Raw genomic sequence first — 16,869 nt, forward strand, 5'->3', positions numbered from 1 at the left:
GAAAATCTGCAATCCGTACGGGCAAGCAAGATCACAGCGCATGATTTTTCCCCCCAAAATTTGTGTAATCCCAATGCTTGGAATTAAACTGAAATAAAACTACTACACATGCTGTTAAAGAATAACTGGAGTACTGATCATTTACACTTTATAATTGTAGTTTGATCACACAAGCTTCACACAAGTTTTTTTTTTTTTTGTATTTATCAGCATTTGAGTACATCATATTTGAGCAAAATGTACGTGTTTCCCAACTGTAAACATTAACTCCTTTCCAAAAACAGTCTTACAAAACTATTATTATGAAACATACCCAAAAAAAAAAGAAAAAAAGACAAAAGTACTATTATTTTAGGATGAATGTTACTCCCTTCCCAAAATGTAGTCTTAAAACATTATTATTCTGAAAAGAAAAAACTAATGAATACTATTATTTTGGAGTGGAAGGAGTACTTCTGACCTCCCCTAATTTTTTTCATTGTTTTGCTTATTGAAGGTACTCAATCTTCATCTTTTCATTCTTCCATTTACATAGATTATACACAAGAGTTTTTCAAAAAGAAAAAAAAAGTAATAAAGAAAAGACATTGTGGTATCTTTCTCACTTTAATATCCTCATCATAGGATACAATATTTGAAGTGATAATATTTACAATTATCCAAAATGATGTCTCCACGTGAACAAAGAAAAGTGTCCACAAATGACAATGATCAAAATCTATTAAATTGACTATTATGAGACACTAGAACGAAATAAGTATGAGCCAGATACCCAAATAAAAGAAAATGACGTGAATAAACAAAAAAATGTTCAAGGGGAAACCAACACAATGGTTTACACTATGTTACATTTGCACAATGTGTTGATTATATTTGCATTCTCATGAGTTGTTTGTGTACTATTTAGTCATTATCTCCCCCATAAAGATTACAATAAAAACATGCTGTGCAAGAACTTGCTCTGTTCTATCAACAACAAGACGGTGGATGCACTCCTGGCTTCTCTTCTTCCATGTCATCTACAATTTCCCTGCACAAAATAAAGTATATTTCTACAATCTCCATTCAAGCCCACTCTATCTAGAATATAGAATATAAATTAGGCTATACAGAGCAGAAAGCAAGCGGTTTCAAAGACAAGCAGAAATGATCAACTGAAAGAGGGACTTGTAAACTAAATGGATTTGCATAGCTTCAAAACAAAATGATTGTTACCTCATATGGGCATTGACATTTGAGAACTTGGAATTAGCCTTTCCACCTTCATCAGGGTCAGAATCATAATCTTCACCATCCCATTTGCGAAGTTTTGGTCTTCTATCCATGTCCTCTTCAGCCTGAATAAAAAATAAAATCAAACAACAATAAGAGAATGGCAGAGAGACAATAACTGTAACAGTCATTAAGTACTGACCTCTTCTGGAATTTCTAAGGTAGGTGGTGTTGTCTGAAAAGGTACACTGGGAGCATGGGGAAGACGGGATATCTGTTCTAGTAGTGTGATCCTTGAAATTTAATGGAGGAAAAACATGTCAGTCAGTGCTTAATCCAGGGAATGTTAGGATTTCTCTGAATATTTTATACAAGAGAAAGGAAAGTATAAATTCTGACTAAGGTTCCGTCCTGGGCCTACTGGCTTCTGCCACATAAAGAGGCACAAATTCCATAAAACCCTAAACCCTATCAAAATACTGTATCTTCACAACCAATATGAAAATAACAATTCAGGTATAAGATATAGCTTGTCTATGCAACTACTTGTAAGTTTCTGAAAACATCTTTTGTAGAAATGATGTGATGCGACATGGATTAAATTTAATGCATTGAAGTTACATTCTTAACAATTAATGACAACTATTTTTCCCCATAATTAAAAAGAAATAAGATTGAAATGAGAAATACCAACTTTAACTAAACCAAGATGAAATTATCAGTATAAACAAACACCTTATTTTTTCCATATCCTTGGGTGTGTTTAGGTTCTCCATGTTGCTTGGATCGACATAGAGAGTATAATCTGGACCAAAATATTCATAATATTCATTATAAGGCAACTTATTGTCAGGCTCCACTCCTACTGCCACTGCTGTCTAAAACAAAGAAAAAACATGCAATCGATAAGTAAATTAAACCAGTTCCAAGTAACATGGCCTACAAAGAGAAAGAAACGGACCTCATAACACCAACAACGGGCAACATTCCGAATTGTATATCCACCCCCACCCAAAACCATTAAAGGAACATTGAAAGATCTAAGGAATCGAAGGCAATCTGCATGACCTTTCACAGACAAGTTGAAGCAACCCAACCTGTCACCAGACAATGAATCAGCTCCACATTGAAGAACAACTGCCTCAGGTTGATAAACCTCCATGACTTTATGAATGATAGGTCGAAACAGACCACGAAAATTCTCATCATCCATTCCGTCGTTTAATGGGACATTGACCGCATAATTCTTTCCCGAGCCCACCCCAATGTCTTTGATATGCCCTGTGCCAGGGAAAAAGTCCCCAAACTTGTGAAAAGAGACTGTCATCACTCTATCAGTGGTGTAAAAGGCCTCCTCAACTCCATCACCATGGTGAACATCAATGTCAACATACAGAACTCGCTGCCAAGTATCATAAAACAGACAACGAGAAAATAAATTCAGCCAAAGAAGAATGCATGTGAATAAACACAAACTCAATCAAAAACTCATATCACAAGCAATAGAATGTATGTACAAGAACAAACATAAATTTGATTCTTACAGAGAAAAACTACAAAAATTTGAAACACGAAACACTCCAATCTTAATTCTTGACATGTCCAAATATCATGAAATTACCACTTAACAATAAATTACTCCAACAGATATTTCTTTTACTAAGCACTGCTGGTACTTAATTGCCATGGTAGCTGCGGAATCAAAAACACAACGAAAATAGTGACTACTGTTTGATTGTATTAGGAATGTAATAAAAACTTTACACAATTCGAACTTGTTATCGTTGGGATATGTGAAATAAAAAAACAGAACTTTGTTTTGTGGAGTGTCAAAGCACACACTATAATTCTATAAGCTACTGAGATGAACAAACATCGCCACAAAACATAGGCACAAAAAGCTAACTAGAATGCATTAGGAAAAGAGAGGCGATTACCCTGTGAACTTTGAGAAGCTCGAGGATACCAAGAACAATGTCGTTGACGTAACAGAATCCAGAGGCTTCGGACTTCTTGGCGTGGTGGAGGCCGCCGGCCCAATTGATGGCGATGTCAGCGTCACCGCGGTTGAGTTTGACGGCGGCGCCGATGGACCCTCCAGCGGAAGCTTGGCAGAAGTCGAAGAGGCCGTCGAAGACAGGGCAGTCCTCGCCGACGTTGAAGCGTTTGAGTTGGCGCGAGAAGGTGATGTCCGAAAGGGTCTCGGGGGAGACGGAAGAGAGGAAGTGGACGTAGTCGTCGGAGTGAAAGCGGCGAATGTCGGCGGTGGAGGCCGGGAAAGGGCGGTTAATCTCCATGCGGCGGTGGAGGGAGTAGTGGACGATAAGATTGTGCGCCATGCGGATGCGGTGCGGCTTCATTGGGTGGCCCTGGCCGTAGTAGTAATCGCCGATAGTTGGTTCGTAAAAGTACGTGACTCTTCGCTTTTTGGCGTCGGAACCTGACGATGGCAGCGAAGCCCCACCTTCTATGTTGCTATTGCTACTCTCCTCTTCCATCATACCCATTCGATGCGATGCAGATTTCTCTCTCTCTTTCAACACAGATAAATTATTATTCTAATTTGTAGAGTACCCTAAGAGATCCAATACCCAAACCCTCTTTGCTCTCTGTATTTATGTGAATGTGTGTGTATTCTAGTGGGAGGGGAAGGGCTATTTATTGTTGCATCCATTCATTCAATTTATAATTCACCAAGTTTCCTTCCTTTCTCCCTTTTCCACCATCCCCTGTTTCGTATACACAGTTTATTAGGTTTAATTGTCTTTTAAATTCATTTTTTTATTCTGTAATGCCACAAACATACAAATATTATATACAACAATAAACCTATATCATCTTTAATTATAAATAAAAATTCAAAGATAATGAACACCATCAACCATTTTACCTTAACTTTATTTTATTATGATTTATTATTTCTCCACAAAACCACTCTCAAGGATACCCAAAAATTGGTAACTACAAAATTAGAGTCTGTACGCATTGTTCATTGTTGAGTAAAATTAGAGTTTCATTTTTAATAAATCATTTTTTTTTAATATTTTTTTTATAAATATATTTTTTTAAATTACAAAAACAATTAGACCGGAATTTCATTTTTCAGAGACTGAATTTTGACATAAGTTTAAAAAAATCAATTAAGAACAATAAATAATAAAAAATCTATAGTAATTTTGTTTTTTTTTAATATTAAATCATTAATGAATACTTAATAAAGATTACTAAAAAAATAATAAAATAGAAATAAAATGTGTCAGGAAAGCTTAAGGAAGGAAAATAGCTTGGGCCTTGAAACTTGGTGTGTAAGCCCCAAGAGCTTGAGGGATTAGGCGTCATTGATTTAAAACTTTTTAATCTGGCTTTGATAAGAAAATGGATTTGGAGGTTGGGTTCGGACAAGGGTGGTCTTTGGAAGGAGATCCTCTTCTCTAAATATGGTGGCTGGAGAAGTTTGAGAGGGAAAGGTAGAAGTAGTAGGTGTTCTCTTTGGTAGAAGGACTTGAAAGAGGTTTGGTCATCGGAGGGATGTGGTGAAAGTTTTGATGATGGGTTCAATTGGAACGTTGGTGACGGGAAGGACATTTCTTTTTGGGAGGACAGATGGCTTGCTGGTGGTGTGCTGAAGAGAACATTTTCGAGACTGTTTTCTATTTGTTCGGCCAAAAATGCTAGGGTGGTTGAGCTTGGGTCCTGGTCTGATGGCATGTGGGTGTGGCATGTAGATTGGCGTAGATCTTTCTTCGATTGGGAGTGGCCTATGGCGGATCAGTTGAGTCAGGCTTTACTTGAGGCGAGGCTGGGTTTGGGAGAGGCGGATAGGTGGGTGTGGAAGGGAGAGGGTGATCAGACGTTCTCTGTTAATTCTACGTACTCTTTGGTGAGGAGGGTTAACGCGACAGACCCTTCTCCGGTTTTTAGTAAGCTTTGGAATTGTAAAGCGTTCCATTTAGATTTACTTACGGCTTGGAGGGTGATGCAGAACAAGATTGCCACTAGGGTCAATTTGGAAAGATGAGGGGTGCGGGTGGAAAGTTCCATATGTTGTTTTTGCGGAAAGGAGGAATAGACTTATTGTCACTTGTTTTTTGAATGCAGTTTTGCGTGGCGGGTTTGGTGTTTCTGCTATAAGTGGCTGGGAGTGTTGTTTGTATCTCACAATGAACCTACATTAAACTTTGTGCAGTTCAGGATGAACATGTCCTCTGCTTCGATTAATGAAGTATGGAATACAATTTGGGTTGGGGTCATGGGAGAAATTTGGATTCACAGAAACTCGGTTATTTTCAATAGGGGGTGGCTGACGCGTCAGAAGTTTGTACTTTGATGCAAGCGAAGGTCTGGTCTTGGATTTCTTCAAAATCCCGGGTTGCTTCGGTCTTTTTTTTCCAGTTGGTGCTTGGAACCCCTGGTATGTATGCGTTTGATGTTTTGATGTTTTTAGGGTCTTGAGTGGTTTATGTTTGTGCTTGTCTGGTCGTGGGGGTCCTGGTAGACGGTGGATTCGTTTTTCTTGTAAACGAGTTGTTCCACCCCTAAAGTGGTTTGATTTTTATTAATTGTTAATGCTGATAAAAAAAATAGTTTAATTATTTAATAAATAATTTAAAAATAAATTTTGTTAATGAAATTTGGAAATTAAAATTATAGGATAAAATAAGTAAGGTAGTTGGAAAATCTTATAATGGATAATTTAATATTTAAATAATAAATTACATTTTAATTAATAAACATTTAATTTTCAGAACTATTTAATATAGAAAAGTTGTTATATTATTTTATTATAATAATAATAATATTAAAATAATACAATTTAAAATATATCAAATAGTACTGAAACATTTAAATGCAAAGAGTCTTCAATGAGGAATTCAATTAAAAAATAACTTAAATAATAAAATAAATTTTTTTTATGTATGGAACTATTAATAAAAAATTAAAAATAAATATATTATATTAAAATACAAGTTTTATGATCATATAAAAATAAATTATTAAATATTTATTAGTTTAAAAAATGTATATATATATATTAAGAAGAAGAAGAATATATTATTAATAGAATAAATAAATAAATAAAAAAGTTTTAAATGATAAAAATGAATAATAAATATTAGAAATAAACTTAATTTGTAATTAATAATATAATGTATGAATTTAAATTTTTATATATCGGGATATATAAAGGGATTCCTCCTTATATCTATTTTTTTTACACAAATTTATTTCTATTTTATTCTTATTAATATTTTATTTTATTGTATTATTATTTGATATTTTTTACTTTTAAGTGTTTATTAAATAATTAATTATTCTTTTAAATAATTGAAAACTATTTTTTATTTTATTTTTAATACTAATAAAAACCAGTTATCATTTTCAAATTTTAAATATAGAATAGTTTGTTGGAACAATTCATTATAGGTGGGGTCTTAGAGGTGAAATAGTTTTTCTTCATATCTTCCTCTCTCTTAAAAATTATATTAAAAAAATATAAATTATATAAAAAAAATATAAATATGATAATGATAAAAATAAAGGTTAAAGATAGCTTGTGTTCTCACTATAAAAAAAAAATATATATATATATATATAATAATAAATATTTAGGTGATTTAAAACTAATATCATTAATATAAATTTAGATTTGAAATCAATTTTAAGTATTGTACTGAGTAGTAAACTTAATTCTAATAGATACCATTAAAGATTTTTATTCAGTAAAATGGATTTTTACTTTTAAGTACCACAATATTATTTTACATTTATGAGATCTTAATTTTTATAGTCTTGTCGTGTACCAAAATAAGAACAACATTTCTTGTGTCTCGGGTTTTAAGAAATGTTTATTGTAAGACACCAGTTTGAGGGGTTGGGCACCAACTTGAAAATACACCGTAATTTGGATAGGGAGTATGAAAATCCCTAAGTAAAGGGATTGTTATAAACATGGATCGAATGTGGTGTTCTAAGATTTGTTGTAGTTGGACGAGGACCACATTTGAAGGTCATCTCGATATCCAAACCATGCACTGATGATTTTTCTATTGCAAACCACTTATTCTAGTTTACAAAACATTTTTGTACAACAAATACAATGAGACCTCAGCATTTTGTGTTTCTCCAACTACATTCACTACCTCAACATCTACTTTTCGTGTTTCCCCTACTACATTCACTGCTCCAGCATTTGCATTTAGAGTAACAAATTCTCTAGTAATTGTTTCATTAGTTGGTGGTGGTTGTTTATATGTCCTGGTGGTGTTGTGTCCCTAAGCTCCACATGTTTTGTACCTACATTTTTCATCTCTCCTGAGTTTTATCCTATGATTATCTTTGGTTCTTTTTCTCCAGGTTTATTTTGTCGTCCAGGTCCTATTTTATTTTGAGTGGTTGTATCTCATTAAATTGTTATCACTTTATGTCCATAACACATAGAGTTACCTTAAATAACATTAGTCAATATAATTCATAAAGTTGATTTCTCTAAATTGTAGAGCAGTCACAAAATGTTTACACAGAAAGGAAATTAGTTTGTTTTTTACTTTTCTTGATATAAAATACATAATATATATATACACATACATATAATATTTTTCATAATATTTTTTCTTTCATATTACTCAACATGAGACTTAATCACTGAATTTCACTTTTGTGTGAAATGAGTCATACAAATCTACAAACAATTTTTTCTGACCACACATATGATTTGTGTAACTAGTATCCAAATACCAAATCTGATTGTTTGGAGTTTCATTTAATGATGTGTCTGTCAGTATTACTGCATGATCTTCTTCATCTTGTATTACTATCTTCTTGAGGACACTTGACAGCATAATTATCATCCGTTTATGACATTTATAATAACCAATAACAAAATATACTTTATTTAAAAGAAATCATTAGAAGAAACAATAAGAAAAATTGAAAAAATAATAATAGATACTAAAACACCGATGAGAGAATAGAAGCTTGGTAACGTGTTTTTTTATATGGTTTGGTAAAGTGTTTTTTATATAGAGGCTTGGTGACATGTTAATCTTTGTATTAATTGCAGAAGAATAACATAGGCTTTTGGCAATAATTAGTTCCAGATACATGGTTGCTGAATATCATTTTCACGTGTTAATTCAAAACTGAAATCGCCTTGGATGTTATGTAAAATCCAAATTTTATAAAAGGTGTTATCATTATCTCCATAATTTAAAATTGTTACAATTTCAATGCGTGTTTTTTTTCTACAAGAGTGATTATACGTTCACGCCCCTTCCTCCTTTTTATATTTATCTTATAACTTAAAAAGTTATTATTTTATTAAAAAAACAGATATAAAGTTAATGTATTTTTTGAACAGTGGCGTCAAATAATATTTATTCATTTGACTTTCTTTCTCTGTACGGAAAACTCAAATTTATCTCTCAGTTTTTTTTAATCTTATCTTATAATAATGAGTCCGTTTTAGTATGATCGATGAGAGTCCGTGTTTGGTGGGTAACGTTGACATGTCTTCCACCAGATTTCCAACAATTTGATTATTTGTTTTAAATATGATAGCTAAACTTTATTTAGATTTTTTATTTTTTCTCAAGTTATCCTTTCCTTTATTTCTTTATATATCATATTAATTTACTTTCATTTATGGTTCCCTAATAATATTTAACACATATTGTAAGTGAAAATAAATATTTATAGATGGAGGTTTATTATTTTGATAAACTTAACTTAATTTTATAAAAATAAAATTAGAACAAAAATTACTGAGTTCTATTTAGTGGTGGTAAAACCGGTCAATCTAATCCACTGCTGGTATGTCTTTCTTAGTATATTTGGGCTACACAAGTTGAAATTGATCACATTATAAAATAAGCTGACAAAAAATAATAATAAAATTTAATCAAACTTTCATGTTTTAATAAAAATACATGTTTAATGTATAATAAAATAAAATAAATATCAATAATACTTTAATAAATAATATAATAATAAATAATATGATGCGTAAAAAAATTAATGTAAATAAAATTATATTTAAAATATTAACAATCCTCGATTTCAAAAACATAATATTCATATTTTTAAATAACAAAACTAACTAGTGGGTTGAAAAGTTAACCTAATCATTGAACAAACCTTCTTTATCACCTTAGATATATATATATATATATATATATATATATATATCCATAAAATAAGAAAAGTTTATCACCATAAATGCATTTTAAGATTTCTAGTTAAAAATTGTTTTCTTAATCTTTTATATTAATTTTTTCATGTTTATTATTACTTGGAGAATCACGGTCACCAAGAAATTTTTTATGGCGATTGAGGCGGAAGAAGAAGGCATCGCCTCTGTGGAGACTGTAAAACGATACTGGGTACAGTGGAAGGTGATGTCAAAAATTGGTGTAGGAGAAGACAAATAAAAAGGGTCAAACTGGAAAATAAGTGAAATTTTGAGTAAGAAAAGAAAACAAACAAAAACATTTGCCATTCATTTTTAATTTATTATATCTAACGGCTATAAAAGAATTTCCAATAGTCCTATTCGATAAATATAAGTTATGGACATTATTTTACGTATCAGTTCACTTTCCATTTTTTTTTTCTTCTAAATTCAGGGATAAAAAATAAGTTATATTACTTTAAAAAAAATTTTAAGCTTAAAATTTTATAAAAATATTTGACTAAAATGCCAAGTTTTTCTTAAAAATATATTTAAGGCTTTATGTAAATATAAATAGTAAAAATTTATTGTTATCATATTAAATTTATACGTTGCATGTATTTTAGATTTGGCGAGAGTGAGAAACTTGTAAACTTGCATTCATGGTGTGCTGGGGTCTATCATTATTTGATTTTTTTTTTCTTTTTTGTTCTCATATTAGAATTTTGACAATTTCTCCCTCCACCATATCAATTTCAGCATGCACCCAATCAGTTATAGAAAATGACAAAAATACCCTTCTAAATGACGAAAATAACCTTACACAAAAATGGGAAAAATTATTTTTGAAATTTTTATCTGAAATATTTTGGATTTCAATTTTCGGAACATATTTTTGAATTCTGAAATTTTTTATCCAGAATTTATTTTTAGTTTTGTGTTCAGAATTTTTTTTTCAGCATGTATTCTTTTATTTCTCAATTATAATTATTGTTTTGGATTTTTTAATTTGGAATAAGGGTAGTTTTGGAAATTTAACAAATTGATATAGTGAAGGTTAAAATTGATATGGTACAGGAGGGTAGTTTTGGAAATTTAAAAAATTGATATGGTGGAGGTTAAAATTGATATGGTGCAGGAAGAATTTGCCTAGAATTTTTAATTTAGGCCCATGTTCTTTTAAAAAAATGGTGATGCGTATATAAGAAAGCAGGTGGCTGATATATAAAAAATGGTGATTGCCAGCTAAATAGGCCCAGACTTTAAAAAGATGTGGTGGTGTATATATAAAAACGGCAGGTGTCAGATAACAAAATCACCGGGCAAGCCAAAATACCCAGATACCTTCGGCCTATTGTTTCTCTTATAATAATTTTAATATTCGAGTTTTTTTAGATTTTGACTAGGTTCGTTGTCCTAGTAGTATGCATTCTACCACATGATATTGTATTTTTTTATGTGGGATGCTTTGATATCATGGAAGTCTAAAAAAATACAAAGACTCTAAATCCTTGTGTGAAGTTAAGTGTAGAGCATTCAATGTTGAACTCCAATGATTATATTATTTATGCAATGACCCAAATCTCTTATCCCCACTTTTTTTTAACTTTTTTTTTGGTACATTTCTTGAGAGTACAAAACATAGTAAAGTTGATTCTCATTTAATCATATACAAACTTCAACATAGTCTCACTCACTTAGTATGTATTTCCTTTACCCATTAAATCTCTTCACCCTCAAGTATTCAAAACATTTTTTCTAAGTTAAACTTTTGCAATCCCTAATATTTATATTGAAGGGTCTTAGCCACTTATCTCATATTATCTCAATAGACTTAAATCAATATGAAGTATGGGTTACAAATTTTGAACACTAGTAAAATTGAGCACTCACATCAACTCAAACTCTCTCAATAGTTTAATTTCTATTTCTATTATCATTCAATACTTATATATAAATAATTTATAGAAATTAATTTAAAAAAAAACATTTCTCTCTATTTTTTTTATCAGCAATAATAAATAAATAAAATAAATGTGAATCACTTCAGGAGTGGTTCAACCCTTATATAGAAATAAAACATTGACCTTCCAAAAAAAAAGCATGTACCCCTTAAAAAAAACTCCAACAAACAACACAGATATCCCTAACCAAACCTCAGGCCCACCCACAAAAAACCCATCAAAACTAAAAAATCATATAATCTTCATGTAAATCAAAGAGTCAACATACCAATCATAATAAGAGAAGAGAACAATTTTCAACTTGAAAGTTAGTCAAGATCATACATTTAACTAAACCACAACAAACATTTCCACATTATCAACCACTCTCCCTTTGAAAATAACTTTGTTCATATATTTTCAAATATCGCTAACTACTATCATCCATACAACCTATTCCATAAATTGTTAATATAGAGAAATACGTCTCATTTTTTACTGTGATAATCTTTTTTACAGCCTATTCCATTTTTATTCTGATATTTTTCAATTTTATTTTTAGATTTTAAATTTAAAAATTAAAAAATGATCAAATGCTAACCAAATATACTTATTGGTAATAGTATGTATATGTGGGAATGTGATTCCAAAAATTTCAAACTTATACGGAGCTTAAATGCAGACAAACTAGGCACATATATGCAATTGTCTTATCAAATTAAAGTATTGATATAAACAATAAGTTTACCAAGTCTTTCTTATTTATTTTCACCCATTAGTTTATCATTAGTATTTTGATATTTTTTTTATGAACAAAAAAAATGTATTTATATAGTTATATAAATATGTACAGAGTTTTCATATAAGGATGATAACTATGAAATTCTGAATTCCTTTATCAGAATATTCATTTTATCTTATCTATTTCCTGAAGTTCATTTGTTTTAATAAATAGCCACATTAAGTGCCACAAGTTCCATAAAGGCACCCTTACCTCCTGGGCAGAGCATCCTAAATTATCCAAAGTTCAAATCAGATTCAGACTTAGGATTTCAAGTATATATAATAACACACAATACACCTTACACATGGAACCGTTTTTGAGACTAGACAAAGGATAAATACATAATGATACAAAATTCCCTATATTTGAGACCAATATATATGGATAAATTTAATTTTAAGAAATACTATAATAATCTAATATTTTGATCTATTATCTAAAAAAAGTCATAATAACTCTTAAAAATTAAATTTATTCATATATAACTAAATAAATAGGACCTGACCTCTTTTATAACTTGATTGAATTTGCACAGAACTTAATTATACCACAGGGTTTAGAGTTTATAAGAAAACTAACTAATAGAAGAAGAAGAAAAAAAGAAAGACACACTGAAGGATTTTTTTTTCATTTTCATTTATGGGAGATGACAACCATATATATACATGTATATCTAATTTACTGTTACTTAACGCATCATTTTAACCAAATTAGATTATTTGTAATTTCCGTAAATTTCATTGTCCAATTTAATCAATTATAGTAATTTCATAAACTAAATTAATTAATCGTTCACGATTTGAATTTATTAATTTGAAGACCAGTTTTACAAATTGCTAAATTTCAATAATTAAAATCATAAATAATAAAATCCCCCCGAAATCCCTCTCTTAAATTCTATTAAAAAATACATTTTTTTTCTTATTGCTCGTTTGTTTTTTAACATTTTATTATCTTAAAAAATATTGTCATTACTTTAGTTATGGATATATTATCAGGTGCTGAATTGCTGAACGCACACTTTGGTATATACTTAAAATATAACATTAATCTTATTAAACTCATGATCATTTGATCTATTGCAAAAGGCAAATCAACAACTTAGTCAAAATCATAAAATATTATAATCAATCGGTTTCTTGGTTTAATAAATTACATTTTCAATAAAGTTAATTATGAATAAAATTTGATTACATTTTAAGAGCATAATTAGACATATATTAGATCGTCTAAAATAATTTTGACGATTGGAAAGGACACATGACAAAATTATAAATAGGTAAAGACTTGTAAAGTAAAAAATAATGAATGTTTAAATCTATAACTTGTAAACCTAAATATAACCACATCTAACTTGAGTATTGAAGTGTATTTGTCGGTATTACACCTACTCTTAAACCGAAAGAAACAAAGATAAAAAATCTAAAAAAAACAGATTGAAAGACTTGTAATAGAAAACAATCGATCTTATAAGAATAATATATTTTAAATTTTCTTTTTCATAAATTACTTAAAAGACTAATTCAATAATGATATTTAAGATACACAACAAACTAAACTAGATGATCAAAATTTTCTTAAAAATAATACAGTGCTATTTGTAACTTAATTAGATTATCACATTGAGAGTTTGTTTTCCGATAGAAAAAACCGATTTGTGTTTACAATAGAATTATAAAGCAAAGGAAAATCCAGAAAAAAAAAACATATAAAGTTTATGATAAAAATATTAATGTATAATATGTGTTAAATCCTTAAATTTGACAATAAAATGCTGTTACAATCCATAAAGTAAAACCATGTGGGCTAGGTTTTGCATAATAAATGTTAGCAACACTTTAATGCAATGAAATGAGAAGTTTGGTTAGTGGGGATGGAGAAGGAAGTTTAATCAAGGAGACATAATTATCTGAGTCATTTGATGTTTTATTAGACAATGAAAAGTTATTTTGTTGGTAAGAAATAGAAGTTGAGAGGTGTTTAGTAGTGATTTGAGTATGCTTAGAGGGAGGGACCAAGGAATCTTCAAACTCTTAATCTCAATCAAGAGGTTGACACTTGTTAATAACCCCAATTTGAAGTTAACTAAGCAATTAATGTGACAAGATGGATCATGTGTAGTATATTCCACTGAAACAACCTAGAACGACCCGACGAGACTATGACGTCAATCCCACATGCTTTCAAGCGTGCACGTCCACATGCATAACACATAACCTAACAATTCATAATTCTCTTTTAATATTTTCTGTGTACACACACATCAACTTTTTTTTAACTGATATATCTCTCAATCACACTCACTTTTGGAGTTATTGATATTTTCTTTAAAGGAATTATCTCTTCTAATATATACACAAATTTGAGAATTAAGATTTTAATTACATGTTCAAAGGATATCGTAGTAGGTTAATTACATCATCATATATATTAACACAGATATCATTTTAAAATCTATATACTACAAAATATTTCAAAATTCATATTTTTAAAAAATTATGACTATTTTTTCTCTTAAATTTCAACTTTTGTTAATGATCATTAATTGTATTTTTTTTTTCAAATCAATTGATTTCATTTTTTAAAATTAAGTGTAAGTCCGGATTTATACTTTTTTTTTATCAATTAAGCAGATTTACTTTTGATATTCGATACTAATTTTTTATGCATCTTTATTAAGTTTCACAGTCCAAGTATAGACTATGCTAATATATATAGACATTATGATATTAAATAAATAAATTGAATTTATTTGATAATATTTCATTATCAAAATCAAGTTTGAATCAGGTTCAAACAAATAATTTCAAAAGAATTTCAGGTTGGGTAGGTTATATAATTTCCCTCTCTTTTTTAATATTTGACGTTGAAAAACAAAAGTTATCAAGCGCATCGTAAAGAAAATTCTCACTGGAAAACTTGGGTAGCTTCTAGTATATTGATTAGAGAATGAAAAGTAAGAAAATAGAAAAGAGAAAAATAAACAGAAAGAAAGTAAAAAATAAAATTATTTACATTAAAAAACAGATAATAAAAATGAAAAAGTAAAATAATTTTTATTATTGATAACTTTATTGATTATTTTAATTAATTTTTATTATTATAATTAAAAACATAAATATAAATGAAATATTTTGTAATATAATTAATTAAATTAAAAAATAATTGATTATTCTGTTACATATCTTATATAATGTAAATATATTACAACACAATATATCTTCAATATAATTATTATGTTGTAATTTTAATATTATTTATCATATCAAAAAAATATAGTGAATTATATGAATTTTAATGTTTTTCTTTGCATATATATTTTAAACATATTGTATATCATTTGGTTAAAAATATTTAAAATTACAAACTTATATAGATTATATTTTTTAGTTAATGAATCTCTCTTTTGAATTTTTTTAGGTTTTAAAAACTTAAATTTAGAAAGTGTTATTAATATCATCATCTTTCTTGTTTTAATTATGTGAAGACATTTTTTTATAGACTAAAAAGGAAATTAATAAAAAAAAGTATTTCATTGATATGACAACCATTATACAAAACAAAATGAGTATCATTATACTTTCAACTTGTACTAAGTCTAGAGGATACTATACTCAAAATAAGATTCACAATACTCAAAATCAAAAACAAAACTTGTTAACCCAAACTTTTTTATAAATAATATTCTCTTTTATTTACAATTCTAAAATTTAATCATAAATTACATCTACACCAACACAACTAGAAAAATGATGTGAAGGCATACTAAAAGATTCGCATTCATAAGATATTAAAATTAAATAAAATGAGATAAAAAAAAGGACTCTAAATGGTGTAGATTAAAAGTTTGAGTAGGAATATTGAGAAGCTTTATAAATAATTTTGTGTAAAAAAATCACAGGCATACAGGAGTACTGAAATTAAATTTGAGTGAAAGTAATGTGTCCTTGATGATCATTTTAAGGATGTGACAAGAAATATTGTATTATAGTCCAGCTTTTTCATTGTTACTCCCTTGTATTTTAATGAAGACAGGCAACAGTTTAAAGGGGAGGCAAATGGCCTAATCATTTGGGGCAAGGATGAAGGGAAAGAAATATGGTTTTCCATCCCTTTACTTTCACTATCATTTTATCATCATCATCACTTGAAAAGGAAGCTTTATAGTTGGTCTTGCTTAGGAGTACTGTTTGAAAATGACAATGCTTTTATAGGAAAAACCAGTAGCTTCCAATCCTCATCCACCCCTCATACTTTTGTTTTAGGATTCACTCATATATGCTCACCAATATGTGTAAATATATTATCAATTATTTTTTTATTGCATTAAAAAAAGTATGATGTAAATTAAATTTATGAATTTTATATATAATTTAAATAAATAAGTCTGAATGTCATTTTATATCGGAGCGTTGGGTATCTCATATCGTATATTCATAGTATATAAGTAAATGCAAATATTATTATAAGCTGATTTTATAAAATTAAGTTAATTAAAATCTACTTATTAAAATGATATTAGAGTCATTGAGTGAATTCTAAAATCGATTTATTGATCCTATCGATCACCTGTTATCGGAACATTATCACTTGTTCTCAAACGGGTTTGAGGCTTAGAGAATGATTGTTCCTGCTTCCACCTTCTGCTGGTTACCGGTGCTTCAAACTCTGTCACGACTTCCTCCTCTTGGTCGTCTGACTCCACAGGCGGGGATGGTACTTGCAGAAGACACTCAAACGCTCAAGTCAGTCGGGTGTTAGCA

The 16,869-nt window shown here is 29.4% G+C and overlaps 1 protein-coding gene across 1 annotated transcript; it reads right to left on the bottom strand.

The window, feature by feature from the left end:
• Nucleotides 1-593: 593 nt before the first annotated feature.
• Nucleotides 594-3,964, bottom strand: LOC137807909 (histone deacetylase 6). Its single transcript, XM_068608760.2, has 6 exons — nt 3,150-3,964; nt 2,174-2,614; nt 1,948-2,090; nt 1,415-1,505; nt 1,216-1,337; nt 594-1,030 (listed from the first exon to the last, which is right to left on the bottom strand). The coding sequence occupies exons 1-6, from the start codon at nt 3,717-3,719 to the stop codon at nt 970-972; spliced, it is 1,428 nt and encodes a 475-aa protein (XP_068464861.1). The 5' UTR covers nt 3,720-3,964; the 3' UTR covers nt 594-969.
• Nucleotides 3,965-16,869: the final 12,905 nt, after the last annotated feature.

Source organism: Phaseolus vulgaris, chromosome 3 (assembly GCF_051622355.1).
Source record: "Phaseolus vulgaris cultivar YP4 chromosome 3, ASM5162235v1, whole genome shotgun sequence".
In the NCBI taxonomy this organism is placed as follows: domain Eukaryota; kingdom Viridiplantae; phylum Streptophyta; class Magnoliopsida; order Fabales; family Fabaceae; genus Phaseolus; species Phaseolus vulgaris.